The sequence below is a fragment of the Vulpes vulpes genome, chromosome 2 (genome assembly GCF_048418805.1).
Source record: "Vulpes vulpes isolate BD-2025 chromosome 2, VulVul3, whole genome shotgun sequence".
NCBI lineage: Eukaryota > Metazoa > Chordata > Mammalia > Carnivora > Canidae > Vulpes > Vulpes vulpes.
Genome location: NC_132781.1, coordinates 6,789,097 through 6,803,013, shown reverse-complemented (window position 1 = coordinate 6,803,013; position 13,917 = coordinate 6,789,097). Strand labels below are relative to the sequence as shown.

Below are 13,917 nucleotides of genomic sequence, written 5' to 3'. Positions count from 1 at the left end.
TCTGGGTGTGAAGAACGAACCGGGTCTGATGGGGAGGGGCAGGGTCTAACCAGAGAAGCTTCAGACTCACGCTCTTTGGCCAGCTTCCCTGGGCACTGGGAATGTTGGAATGTGGCATTTAGCTTGCCTTCGTCCCGTTGCCTTGGGCTCACACACATGGCCTGAGACACAATGGTGTGTATTTCTGGATGTGGTGCCTGAGGGTGTTTTTTCAAAAAAAACACCCAAGCCGGGGAAAGCTTCCTATGTGGGTATGTTTGGTCTGCCCTGCACCAGACACTCAGGTTAAACTGTCCACGTGTCATTCATTCAGCTGACTCTCTGGCCCTGTGGTGTTCAGTGGTGCCAGGTGCCCAAGGATCCAGGTGCCAGCAGGACACCTTGACATAGTCTGAGCCTGCAGGAGAGAGACATGTACGCAGATCACTGTGACGTGTGTGAATGGATACCACAGAGGTGCATGCTGCGTGTGTGTGAGTGAGGGGGTGGCCAGGATTTACCAGGGGGTTTCAGGGAACCCCTGCCTGAGGGAGAACTAGACAGGCATGAGCCTACGTCCCAAGGGCTGGGGCCCCTCCAGATGCAGGGAAGGGCAGGAGGGGAGGCCCCAGGTCACATCAGAGCATCCTGTCGTGGTCAGGAGCTGCGCGGGTCCATAGTCCAGGGAGCAGCTGCTGGCTAGAGCAACAGGCACAGCTGCCTGGCCGACAGCCTCCCTTCTGGGGACAAGTGTGAGCACAGGGAAGCTTGCACAAGGCAAGCTTTCTGGGGGGGCTCTCCTGCGCCTCGGGCAGCTCTGCCTTCTGGAAGAGGTGGAGGCTTCCAGCTTGCTGCCTTGAGCTGCCCGTTGGGAGACAGCTCCCGCCCAGCGGGGCCTTCTCCCTCTCCCCTGGCTCCAGTGTTCAGGGAGACCAGGGGCGATTTCATCTCCCAGCTGGGCGCCCCAGGGCTGCCAGCGCTGGCCTGGCGACGAAGGCCATTTCCCTAATTGTTGAGTCAGGCCTGTGTGAGAGTGTTGTGAGGGAGCTGAATGCGCCTTTGAGAGGGCCGCGGACCGTGCTGCATCCTAATGGGGAGCGGGGTGAGGACGAGCGGGGCGGGAGGCCGCCGGCACAGGCTGCTGTGGGAGCTTTTGTGTGGTCCCGCTGGCCCTGCCCTGGGAGGCCTGCTCTCTCCAGAGCTGTGGGGCCTGAGCACAGAGGAGCACAGCCGCTGAGCCCTCCCTCCCCATCCCTTCCCTGTCCCCTCCAGGAAGGAGCTGTGCCCCTGAGCATCTGCTCCCAGTGGGAGCTTGGGGAGCTGAGCTCTGGGCTTTGGCCCCCCCAGCCGTGCTGTGCTGCCCACCCGCTTAACCACCCGACGTGGGGAGGGGCTGAGGGCTGAGAGGGGAGAAAGCACCAGGGAAGAAGGAAGGGGGGCATGGGGGCTGGGGGCAGGGGGGAGGGGTCATCCAGGCACACGGGGCAACCAAGCAGAGCATTCCCCGCAAATCCAGCCACTGAGGGGGAGGCCAGACCCACTTCACTGAGTCCCCCTAGGGAGGTAGGAGGGTGGCCTCTGGAACCTCCTGCCTGTTCCACATACCCTGCCCCCCGGCCGCCCGCCGCCCCAGTGGGGGCCCCCAGGAAAATCCTGATGCTCCCCAGACCTCAGTTTCCTCAAGTGTGAAATGGGGAGAAGGGTAGCTCTTGCCTTCAAGGATTGTTGATGGATGAGGTGGGTCAGTTAACCCCCGGGAGGCGTATGGGAGATGTTCAATCAGCAGGAACCTCGTTGGTTTGCTTGCCACACATCTAGGTCGTTATGTGAGGGGCGCAGGGGACCCCTGCAGACGGTCACCTCTGCTCTCTGGAGCCGGCTCAGCTGGGCTGGACACTGGGCTTCTCTGCCTGTGCTCAGTGCCCCTGCCTCTTCCTGGTCCCCACTGTGAGTAGTGCACACAGGGGCCTTTCTCTACACTGACAGCAAAGTTGTATCCTCACTGAAGGGTCTGGAAGGGAGACCTGCCTGAGTTGGGTGGGAGGCCACATCCCCAGGGGAGCCTTTCTGACAGGGGCCTCTTGTTGCTCTTTGGACCCCAAACTTTGGGGGCCGTGACCCAGGCCAGGCTGGCAGCCTCCCTTCCCCCACTCAGGTCTGACTCCCCACTCTTTGCCACTCCAGCCACAGGGGTAGGGGTGCATCCCCGGGCCTGCTGGTACAGTGGCTCTGATCTGTAGTCATAAGTCAATCTCATGGATGTAGGTGAGTGATTTGCATGTGGAGCAATTCTCCCCGGGTCCTGAGCACATGGTTGGGTGTGAGCGCAGGTGTAGGTGTGTGCGTCCTTGTGCAGACGTGGCTCTGCGAGAGCTCTGCACCTAGAGCGGCACTTTATTCCCCAACCCACCCCCTACACACACACCCTTTCTAGACCATAAGTACCGTGATACAGCTTGCCCTGTATCTCATGTTGGACCAGCACGTGGCACCTAGTAGGTGCTAAATGTGTATTTATCCGCTCAGCAGATGAGTGCGTGAAGCTCGAGCCTGGAAGCCTGAGGCAGCCGCTTCCGAAGGAGGATGGGGCACCCGCAGTGGAGGGCTGTGGGGAGGGGGGGGTCCCCTGCTTGGGGAGCATGTGCTAGAGCAGGGCACATGTTCTAGGAACAGGTTGGAGGACCAGAGCTTCCCCTGGCTGCTCTGAAAGATGGGGGGGGGGCTCCTTTACCTGGTGTCCCACTGCACCCCCAGGCCTGGCTCAGGGGATGGCATCCCTGCTGCCACCAATCCCAGGGCAGACTCCAGCTCCCTCATGGCCCTTAGCAGTCACCTCTCCAGGCCATGCTGTGGGGCCCAGGCCCTCCAGCTCGTCACTGTCAGAACCTGGAGCCTACGTCCCCTAACCCCCAGCCCCCAATCTTCCCAATCCCCCATCTTATCCTGAGCAGGACCCATACCCAAAGGCCCAGAGATGGATTCAATGCCAACATAACTCTTTAGGAAGAGAGTCTGGGGCAAGAAGGGGGGGATGCTTCATAAATCGACACCCTGAAAGCATGTGGAGCTTGATAACAACAAGACCAAAAACACAACCGAGATGAACGAGGCCCGTGGTGCAGTAACTCCCCCACACGCGTCGTGCAATGTGCACGGGTCCCTGAGGTCTGTTCCAGAAGCATCGTTCGGACACAGAGTAAGGGCTAACACTGCAGAGTGCGAGCTCTCCGACACTCGCCTTCCTGGGTGTTTTACTTAGATTAATTCACAGGGAGGGTAGCATTTTTCTCTCCATGTTGTAAGTGAGGCTGAGCTAGGAAGGGGCAGAGCCAGGATTCAAGCCCAAGGAGGACGGAGCAGGGGTCCAAGCCGTGGGGCGTGAGGGCGCCAGCTCCCCGCAGGGTGCTCGTGTCAGAACTTTCTTCCACCGCTCCCCATCTCTCCTTGGCCCAGGGCACCAGTGACTTCTGCTCGGCTCCCGACACCTTCATCCTGAACGTCACGGAGGGCCAGATCCGCACAGGTAACGAACCCTCGGAGCCTCTGCTGTCAGAGCCGCTCCGGGTACTTAGACCAGGTCCGCGGCCGGCCACACCTTTCGGCCCTGTGGTCCCCGCTCCGTCCCCCAACCCCCACACCTTAGGTCTGGGGGGGAAGGGGGGGAACCTCTGGGCCATTTGTTAGAAGCGCCTCCTTGGGGGGTTTGGGGACTGGCTTGGCCACTGAGGAGGGTGAGGGCCCGGTCGCTTGAGCGCTCCTGCCCGACACCGATACCTTTGCCTTGCAGAGGTGACCCGCTACTACCTATACTGCAGCCAGAGTGGAAGCAGCCCCTTCCAGCAGGTACGCCCGCCCAGCCTGGTCATCACCCTGCCCACAGCCTCCTCTGCACCCCAGGTCCCAGCACCGACCAGTGAGCTGGGGGGTGGCTGGGTGCCTTTTCCTTCGTGATGAGGCTGACGCTGCTAGTCTGGGGACCACACTTTGAGGACTGTGCTGCTGTCAACCTGAGGGATGAGGGGAAGGGCAGGAATCGGGCAGGGCTGCCGGGGAACAGCTTCTGGGAAGCAGAGCCTCACGGCGGGGCTGTGGTGTCTCCCGGCCAGGCACTGACCGTCTTCCAGCGCTCGCTCACCACCATGCAGATCCAGGTGGCCGGCCTGCTGCAGTTTGCTGTGCCGCTCTTCCCCACGGCAGAGGTAAGGCAGCTGCCTCCCACAGCATCTGTGCTGGAAGAGGGGGAGCCCCAGCTGGACCCTGACCACCCTCCCCACCCCACCCCACCCCACCCGTCCCGAGCTCCAGGGCTCTGCAGAGCCAGGCTGTGGAGAGCGCTCCCTGGCCTCTTTGCACACGCTGCTGCCTGGGGTTGTGTCCGCAAGCCCGCCCCCACCGCTCACTGTCTGCCTGTTGGCCTCTCTGCGTGTTTGCCTCCTCCTGCTTCAGAAAGACCTGCTCGGGATCCAGCTCCTGTTGAACTCATCGGAGTCCAGCCTTCACCAGCTGACAGCCATGCTGGATTGCCGAGGGTTACACAAGGTGCTTGGGTGGCCCTGGGTGGCAGGCGGGTGGGGGCACCCGGGCACGCCACATTTTCCCAGACAGCAGCCAGGAGATGCTAGGAGAGTGGTTGCCTGGGCTCCTTGCACAAGGCCCTGGCATGGCACAGAAGCCAAACAGTAGGAAGGCAGAAGAGGTGTCTGGCTTCTTGTTTCTCTGTAGTAGCTAAGATGAGGGGAGTCAGTGAAAGGTACCAAGGGATGGGGGTAGGATTCACTCTAGAACCCTGGGGGACCCCAACATACATGAAGGAGGCTATTCTCCAGTAGTCCAGACTCCCAGCCATCTGGTCAACTGTCCATCTACCTGGCTGCATGTGGACATCCCCTGCTCATTGCCAGGTCATTTCTCCAAGAGTTCGGAATACCAGAGAGCCTCTAATGCGGGGAATAACCTGGGTGTATGTGAGCCCCCCACCCCGCCCCAAGCAGTAAGCCAGTCCTTGTGGACGCTTCTCACATCCCATACAGATTTAGCATGAAGGGTCATATAACGATCACAGCTCCCATTTGTTGAGTACTTGATTCGGTGCTCACCTTGTTCTGGGCGGTTTGTATCCTTAGTTGTCACAGTTAATATCGTGAAATACATGTTATTTCATGGGCAGTTTTATAGATAAGGAAACTGTATGCATGTGTGGATGGATGGATAGATACGTACATATAGAGCTATTGATCTATAAAGTAGCTCACTGAAGGTTCCAGAGCCATCAAGTCAAGGGCTTGGGTTTGGACCCTGCCATTCTGACTTGAGAGCGGAGAACGTGTGTTTATTCTCTCCCCCTCTGCACCTCCCACATCCAGCCCCTCAGCAGATCCTAGCATCTAGACTCGCAGGCGTATCTTGAATCCGTCCACTTTTCTCTCCCCACTTCCGCCACAATCCAAGCACCACCCTGCTCCCCTGGGTGACAGCCGCGGCCTCCTGACGGCCTCCACCTTCTCTTGCCCCCTTGCCTCCCATGACCTTTCATACACAGCGGTCTTTGTAAAAGTGAGTTGGGTCACATCCCTTCCCTCACATCCCGTCACCTTCTGATCAAATGCAAACTGCTCACCTGCCCACAAGGCCTCGTGGGAACTGGCGCCACTCCATCCTGTCTCTTGCTGGCCTTTTTTCTTTCCTGAACATGTCATGCTTGTCTCCTTCCCTCATCTGCTCAAGGCACAGTCCACTCCTTGCCTTGCTGGTCTTAGATTAAATGTCACCTGTCTTCTGGCTCGCCCGCCCCGCAGCTGTGTCTGTCATGCCCAGAGCTGACCCTCATGCACAGTAGGTGGTCAGCACGTGCTTAAGAAGTGAACCCAAGAAGCCCCTGCTGTTGGGTTCCATAGTATGGACCTTTAGTGGCTGGACAAACGGCTCAGGATGGGGAAAGGTAGGAGATCCCAGGCCCAGGCCTGGGGACAGGGGGTGTCGGAGACAAGCTCAGATCCCAGGCTCTGCCCCCACCTGCCTTCCAGCTGCATGTCCTTCTCCTGCAGGACTACCTGGACGCCCTTGCTGGCATCTGCTATGATGGCATCGAGGGCTTGCTCTACCTCGGCCTCTTCTCTCTCCTGGCTGCCCTGGCCTTCTCCACCATGATCTGTGCGGGGCCCCGGGCCTGGAAGCACTTTACCACCAGGTAGGCTGCCTGGGGGCTTCCCCAGGGGAGCATGCAGGAAGCTCTGCTCCGGGACTCAGCCTGGAGCTGATAATCTGGGACGAACGATGGCAGCAGGGGACCCGGGCATTCAGCCCGAACGGGCTGCCTGGATTTCTGCAGAAGCTTCTGGAAGAGTCCAGACAGACTCCAAAAGGAGATTCCAAGGGGCCAGGGCAGGAGCAGAGCTGAGAATGGTGACGGTGTGTCATTCCACAACCTGGTGTCCCCCTGCTTGTCCGCTTTTCCATGCAGGACTTTGTGGTGTGAGATAATGAGGGCTCTGGGTGCTGGAGGGGCAAGAAGGATAGGTGGTAGCACTGTTAGCGGGGCACCTACATTCTCATTGAGGAGGTAGAGATGAGATGGTATTTCAGTGCCTCTGGGTAGATCAGACAAAAGGAAGCAGGGCAGGGAGGGTCAGTGTGACAGGGTCAGCAGGGGGCACTTCCTGGAGGAGGGGACGTGAAGTTGGGAACTGGTGGAGTGATCTGTGTGAGGCAGGGCAGAGGACCGTGTTTTCCAGGCACCTGAAAGGGACACGTGTGGCCAGAGAGAGTCCTGGGAGCAAAGACTGGGAAGCAGACCAGGATCCCGCTGCCTCCAAGCCTCAGCCCTCACGGCCGGCTGTGTCCTGTGTGTTGTTCTAGGGACAGAGACTATGACGACATCGACAGTGACGACCCTTTCAACCCCCAGGCCCGACGCATCGCCGCTCACAACCCACCTCGGGGGCAGCTTCGCAGCTTCTGCAGCTACAGCAGCGGGCTGGGCAGCCAGACCAGCCTGCAGCCCCCGGCTCAGACCATCTCCAACGCCCCGGTCTCGGAGTACATGTATGGCGGGGGCTCCCCGGGTCTCCCCTTGTACCTGCCCCCACACGTCGGGGCTAGGGCAGGGCCACTCCGCCTAGCCCCCCGGGAGCTAGCTCTGAGGACAGCACCTCTGCCAGATGAGAAACCCCCTGTAGATGCCAGGCCTTCCAGCATAGACACTCAGGGCAAATCGCAGGCCCCAGAAGCTGTATTTCTCCAGGCCGTGCTGCTCCCGGCCCCTGGCACCCCGTCTGCTGCTTCCCCCCTGGGCCTCCCAAGTGCTCTTTCCCGGATATTCCTGCCCACACCTCCTCCCTGGCCCATCTCCCTCTCCCAGCTTGCACCTGCACCCCCATGGGCCCCTCCTGTAGCAACCTGAGCACCCCAGTCCCCACACACACCACGCCTCCCCGTCCTGAGCTGCTCTCTCTCGGCCCCACAGGAACCAGGCCATGCTCTTCGGCGGGAACCCACGCTACGAGAACGTGCCGCTCATCGGAAGAGGCTCCCCTCCTCCCACGGTAACCTGGGCTCTCAGGGCAAAATCACACCTATGGCCCTTGTGGGAGAAATGATTAAAGATGAGCCCTCCTGCCCACCCGTTGAATCTCCTCTGCAAAGGTAGACAAAAATGAAACAGGTTTGTTGTTGGACGAGGCTGCCGTGCACATCCCAGGCGGTCCGCTAAGGTCGTGGCAGACAGGAAGCTCACCTCGTAGCAAGGCAGGCTCACCCCAGTGCATGCCTGTCCCCAAGCAAGACTCCACAGCACCTGTGTCGCACCAGTCCATCGTAAGCACCTGCCGGTTAGGGTGGCCCTCAGTGTCGCTAGTTGCCACAGAGATGGGGACAGTCCTCCGTGATGCTTACCTTCCAATGAGATGGCTCCCAGGCCCTGAAGAAAACGTTCCCGGATCGTAAAGCTGGCAAGAGCCTGGTTTAGCCTATAAGAAGGTTTATATACATCTCAGAGGGACAGAGAAATCATTTGCAGTGATGTTTGCTGAAGGAAATAATCTAAAGAAGGAGTGCATCCCTGTTTGCTCTAGGGAAATGGCTCGGCTTTGGGTCGCCTTTAACCCCTCGACCCCCTGGGCTGTGGGGTGGCAGCTGGGACACCAGCCTTCCTCCAGCCAGGGAACAGAGACGCCGGGCCGGGGCAGGAGCCGGTGGCATGAGGGGGTGGCGTTGCCGAGAAAAGGCTTTGTCCTCTCCCAGAGGAGACAGGAGGAGACGTGGAGACAGGAGACCGTGCAGTTCAAGGACACGGACTCCGGTACCAAATGCCTGGGTTCACACCCAGCTCGTTGCTTATGACCCCTGTGACCTTGGACAAGCATGTTGCCTCTGTGTGCCTCAGTTTCCCCACTGTAGAAGGGGGATGGTAACAGCACACACCTCACTGTGGGGGGAATTTCGATGACTGTGTGTGTGTGTGTGTGTGTGTGTGTGTGTGGTGCCGTAGATGCTCTAAATGGGAGCTGCTTGTTTTATTTACCCCCTCCTCCCACCCCACCTTCTCCACAAGCTAAGGCATTTATAAGATGTGGGGGTGGGAGGGGAGCAGAGAGCAAGTCCAGGAGTCTGCGATGGGGAGAGGTTCGCAGCAGAGTCCTCAGCATCTGTTGGGGAGGCGCCCCTGCCTCCGCCTGGCCAGACACGAGGCATGTGAATTCAGGGGGTTTGGAAGGGGCCGTCCAGCTGCTGAGCTAGAAGCTCTGGGGACTGCAGGACGTGCCCGGGCCCTGAAAACCAGGATCCTCGCATCCAGTGAGTCAGCCCCAAACACAGATGGTGCTCCCGGGAAAGAGGTGGAGACCTAATCAGTGTCTCACAAGCACCTGTCTGACCTGCAGAGGGGAGGCCCTTGGGATAAGTGCTTTGGGGCCTGGAGGGAGGAGCTGACCCTCCTGGTCTGTGGAATCTGAGGAGGTCCGGTGCAGCAGGTGGCACGTGAGCCACCTCTGAGCAGGGTTTTCACACCAGGGCTGCTTGGCCCTCAGGTGACACTTGGCCTGTCCGTAGGCATTTTTGATTGTCACAGTTGGAGGGGCAGGTGCTATGAGCACCTAGCAGGTAGAGGCCAGGGATGCTGCTCAGCATCCTTCCGCACACACCACATCCTGACCACAAAGATCCAGCCCCACTTGTCTCCAGTGCCGTAGTTGAGAGACCCCACCCTGACCAGTCCCCCTTCTTTCCCACCATCACCCCATCTTGCTGGGTTTTGCCCAGAGCACCTCCCCTGCTCTCCTTAGCCGCACAGCCCCAGACCCAGGCCCAGCTCTTGAGTCCCGGGGTCCTCAGGAAGGGACAGTGGACTGTCAGAGCCAACATTTTACATTCCCACCCTGGCTTTCTCTACCCAGATGCCTCCTGGGTTCCTTCTCCTGCTACCAGCTGCTGCAGGCCCAGGAATGCAGATTGATTTTAATAATAATCTGAGCGAAGCATAATTAGGGGAAAATCTGCTGCTGTGCATGAAGAATCACTCCGTGCACTGGGATGCCAAATACAAATGGTTTTTGGATTACCTTCTGTTTTGAAAGATCCAGGCCACTCTCCCTGCCATTAGCGGAGATAATCGAGAGCTAACCTTATTTGCAAGGCTCAAGGACAGAGTCCCTCTCCTCCCCAGAGTTCAGACCTGCTCAGGAACTCTCACTGCTTCAGAGTTGGCTGCCCTGCCCCACCCAGCTCTACTTGCCCCAGGGAGGAACCCTCCCCACCATCACCTGCCATGCAAGGGGTGCAGAGGCATCGGCAGGTGGTGCTGACCACAACCCCCAGCATGAGGGTGTGGATGTTCACCCCCATAGATGGCACAGCTGGCTCTCCCTGCCCTCCCCCTGCACCTGCTCTAAACACTCCTCAGTACTCGGCAAGTGGCACATTTCACATTTGGATGGGTCCCTCCCTCTGCCAGCCGCATCTCTGACACAGACGGGGATTTCACTACGGGGGTGATAGCAAGCAAGGCCGTTGGAACGTACAGCCTGTCCCATTGGCTGGAAATGCGCCTCCCCCCAGCTCTCCCTTCGAGAAAGCCCTCGTGTCCTCTCAGGCACCATGTCCTAGACTTGGCGGGCAAAAGTGACCCAGGCAATTATTAAGAATATCAGTACCGGGACTCTAGGCTCGCTGAAGCGGACGATCCGGGGCGGCACCTGGGAAGTTCTAAGTGTATCAAGCAGCCAGTGATCCTCATCATCTGGGAAGTTTGGGGAATAGTACTTCAAGGAGACGCTCACACATGCGTGTGTGTCAGAATCATCTGAGGACTTGTTGCAACACGGGCTCCTGGTCCCCAGGAAATCTGGGGTGGAGCATTTCCAACGTGTTCTGAAGGTCTGGGAAGCCCCCGGGGAGAACGTCAGTCTGATACAGGCTTCCTCACCCTCCACGCTATTGATGGGCCGGTCATTCTAGGGGACGGGGCTGCCCTGGGCACTGCAGGATGTTTAGCTACCTCCCTGGCCACTACCTGTCTGATATTGGTGGCTCCCCTGCTCCCTAGCCACCAGTTGGGATAACCAAAAATGCCTTCAGACATTGCCAGATGTCCCTGGGGACAAAACCCCTGGTTGTGAACCTTTGGGTTGCAGAGCCTTAGCACCCACCTCCAAGCCCTCGCTAGCTGGAGCATGTGTTCCTCCTCTGGTGTCAATGGCCTAGACCTGGACCCCCCAAAACTTGCCTCTGGCTAGGAGACACTCGGGTCCTGCTGAACCCTGCTATTCCACGTCATCAGACCAGCAGCATCTGGCGCTCGTTCAAAATGCAGAATCAGGTCCTGGGATGTGAACTGTGGGCACGTGGGAAGCCCCATCTCTGCCCAGAGCCGTAGCTAGCCTGCGGTCAGAACTTACTCTGCGTTAGGTCACTGCTTCTCCAACTCGGCTTCATTTGGAAGAACTTTAAAAAAATGCTGGTGGCACCTTAAGATGTTGAAGTTCATGCGGTGTGGGTTTGGCCTCAATAAAAAAAAAAAATACTGGTGGGCATGGCCGGGGCATCAAGATTTTTTTAGGCTCCTAGGTGTTTGTGATGCACAGCCGAGTTTGAGAACCGCCGTGCGAGGGGCGTCGCCCGTTTGCTAGCATCCCGTCCTTGCCCTGCAACTGCTGAGGGCGCTCAGGTCCCTTTTGCGGAGGAGGCACCTGAGGCTGGCAGCGGGTGGAGAGCCCGAGCCAAGGTCCTGGGATGAGGAAGATGCGTCACTGGGTCACTGGGATTTGAATGTGGGTCTCTGAGTCCGTGGGCCCGTGCCCTCGGCCTACTCACTAGGCAGGCTCCCCAGTGCACTGGACCACCTGACGCCATCCCGGGTGCTGGTGGTGGGCCCCGAAGTGGACGTGGCTGCCATAGCGGAGGGAGGGTGGCTGGCCTGTGGGCGTCTTGCACTTGAGGCTGGGAGCCAGGTGTCCGGGTGGCCCAGGACTGGAGGCATGGCCAGCAACGAAGCCTTGGCCAAGCCACTCTAGTGCTCCCACAACGCCTGTGATAGAGACCCGCCTTGCCCCCAGTCCCCGGGGAGCTCCCGCACTCTCGCTAGCCCGGGGTCTGGTGCAAGGTCCGGTGCGGCCACCCCTGACCCGACCCCTTCCTTCTCTCGCACAGTATTCCCCCAGCATGAGGGCCACCTACCTGTCCGTGGCGGACGAGCACCTGAGACACTACGGCAATGAGTTTCCAGCCTAACACCCTGTCTGCAGAGGTGCCTGCCTCCCCGAGCCGGTTTGGTTTTGAATGAAGGCCAACGCGAGCTGCGTTTCTTTAATAGAAACCAAAGGCGTCTGGAGACTGGGCGCCGGCCCACGGGATTGGCAGGCTCTCGGGCTGCGGAGGAGCGTCAGCGATGCGGGGGTATCGACCTGAGCTCAGCTGAGATTCCCGACCGAAAGCCCAGGCAGACAGAAGACCCGTGACTCGGGCCAGCCTCTCCCTCTTCGCCCTCCTGTCCACGCCAGAAATGCCCCCAGGTGCTTGGCCAAGCTGAAGCTGGGAGCCTGGTTCCGCTCACCCCTACATCCTCTCCCTCACCAGGTGGGGGCTGGCATCGAGGAGGGGCCAGGTCGGGCATCACCTGAGATGTAGGTCCTCCCGGATCTCATTGCCAGGCCTCTGGCTCCCGCAAGCCTGGCCCGCGGGTCCAGGTGACCATTGTCTCCGAGTCCCCTCTCCCCTCCCGGCTGCATGGCTGGTGGGCAGCGTTTCCCTGCAGGTAAAGGTGGACGGGCTGATCAGGAGATGGCTTTAAGGCAGGTGATGTCTCTGATACAATGGGACACTGTCAAGCCAGACGGACCCTCCCTGGACCACAGAGGGAAGGTGCTGGGGAGCTGTGCGGTGGGTGGCCCCAGGGCCGGGGACCATGGCTGCATCCCTGGCAGGCTTCCACAGTGAGACCCTGTGGGGACGTGGGCAACAGCTGCCACCTTCTACCCCTCTCCCACCACCCTCCGCCGCCTCTCCATTCCAGAATCAATGCTGTGAGTTTGTTCACTACAGATAGGGACAGTCTCAGGTATTAATAGACACTTTGAAAGCGACACTAACTCTCCCTCCCCCCACCCAGTGTTTTGAATATTTTGATTATCCAAAGAATTGAAACTCCTAGTGCATCCAGTTTTTACAATAGATGTAGGGCTCACTCCTTACCCTTGGGTTGTATGCCATTGCTTTGCAGATTTTGCTGGCATCAGCCAGTTCTTTATGGATCTGAAGGAAGGGAAGATTTATAAACAAAGTAGAGACCCATGAGACATGCTGTCCCGAGCTGCTGCTTGGTGGGGATGTGGGTTCATCATGTTCAAGGATGGAGACCCTTTAGGACAGAAAAGCTTAGAAGGACAACTGAACGCACTCTCCTGTCCTGGGGGCTGCCCAAGTGAACGTCCCCTCCCTTATGTCTTCCGGCAAGTTTGTCTTAAAGGTTTTAGCAAAGTGGGACGGTGGTTGTGTCTTGTCCTGAGACAGGCCTCTTCCCTAATCCCATTCCATCCCGTTGTCCTTGGCCCCCTGAGCTCCACTTGCTCCGTGAGAAGTAGCTTATTGGCCAGGAGGAAATGACCCACCATCCTGCCTGCTGAGGATCCAGGGTTAGGGTCTCTGGTGCTTCTAATCTCCTGGCAACTTGGAGTGCACAGCACGGAAGCCCACACAGCCTTGCACACCCAAAACCAGGGACACGGGGCGACCTGGCTGGGAACGAGGGCTCCATTTCCATTTTCAAAGAGCCACTTTCCCATCAGGACGCTGACAGCAGAGCAGCTCTCGGTGCCCAGCCACACCTCTACGACAGAAGAGGGCCATAGGGCAGCCTGGACTCTTGCCTCACCTGCGTTAACCTGTATGTACCGTGTACCATAAACGTATCTGTGTATGGCCACGTCGCACGCAGATAGGAACTCCGCGACGTCGAGATGTTGCTTCTTAACATTTTGTTGTTGGCGACTGTAGAGTTGTTTTGAATGCGTATAAACTAAACTAGAATCCTTTGGGTAGTTCCTGAAGGAGCCAGGTGGGCACACCTCTGCTTGATGCATGTGCGCCCTCACCTGGGGAGAAATAAACCACTTGTACTAAAATGTGCGCTCGTCTGACTTCCTCCGCAGCGGGAAATAACGGGAGTGCCGCAAGCTCCCAGCAGGCTGGGTTATGGGAGGGAGGGCTTCTCTGCAGATTGGACTGATTGCAGTGCAAAAACTAAAAGACAGGACTTGGAGCAAGCGGCGGAGCCCAGGTGTCCAACCCAGAGCCCAAGCCGGGCATCTCTGTACAATTCTATGGGGTTGGGGCAGTGGTCACATCCCCCAGGTGAGATATGAGGTTGCTGGCTCACCCAGCTTTCCCGTGGGTCTTTCTTTGCTGCACTCTGTGCCGAAGTTGTGTCTCCATGGGGGTGTCTCTGGGCAG

At 58.7% G+C, this 13,917-nt stretch overlaps 1 protein-coding gene across 1 annotated transcript in view; it reads left to right on the top strand.

The window, feature by feature from the left end:
* The window catches only part of TTYH2 (tweety family member 2), a 36,625-nt gene extending 23,036 nt beyond the window's left edge, over positions 1 to 13,589 (top strand). The window contains exons 7-14 of the mRNA XM_025999465.2: positions 3,433 to 3,502; positions 3,767 to 3,822; positions 4,086 to 4,178; positions 4,426 to 4,518; positions 6,024 to 6,166; positions 6,835 to 7,020; positions 7,442 to 7,520; positions 11,620 to 13,589. Coding sequence (XP_025855250.2) covers positions 3,433 to 3,502; positions 3,767 to 3,822; positions 4,086 to 4,178; positions 4,426 to 4,518; positions 6,024 to 6,166; positions 6,835 to 7,020; positions 7,442 to 7,520; positions 11,620 to 11,700 — 801 coding nt within the window. The 3' untranslated portion in view covers positions 11,701 to 13,589. The remainder of the gene's footprint in view (positions 1 to 3,432; positions 3,503 to 3,766; positions 3,823 to 4,085; positions 4,179 to 4,425; positions 4,519 to 6,023; positions 6,167 to 6,834; positions 7,021 to 7,441; positions 7,521 to 11,619) is intronic.
* Positions 13,590 to 13,917: the final 328 nt, after the last annotated feature.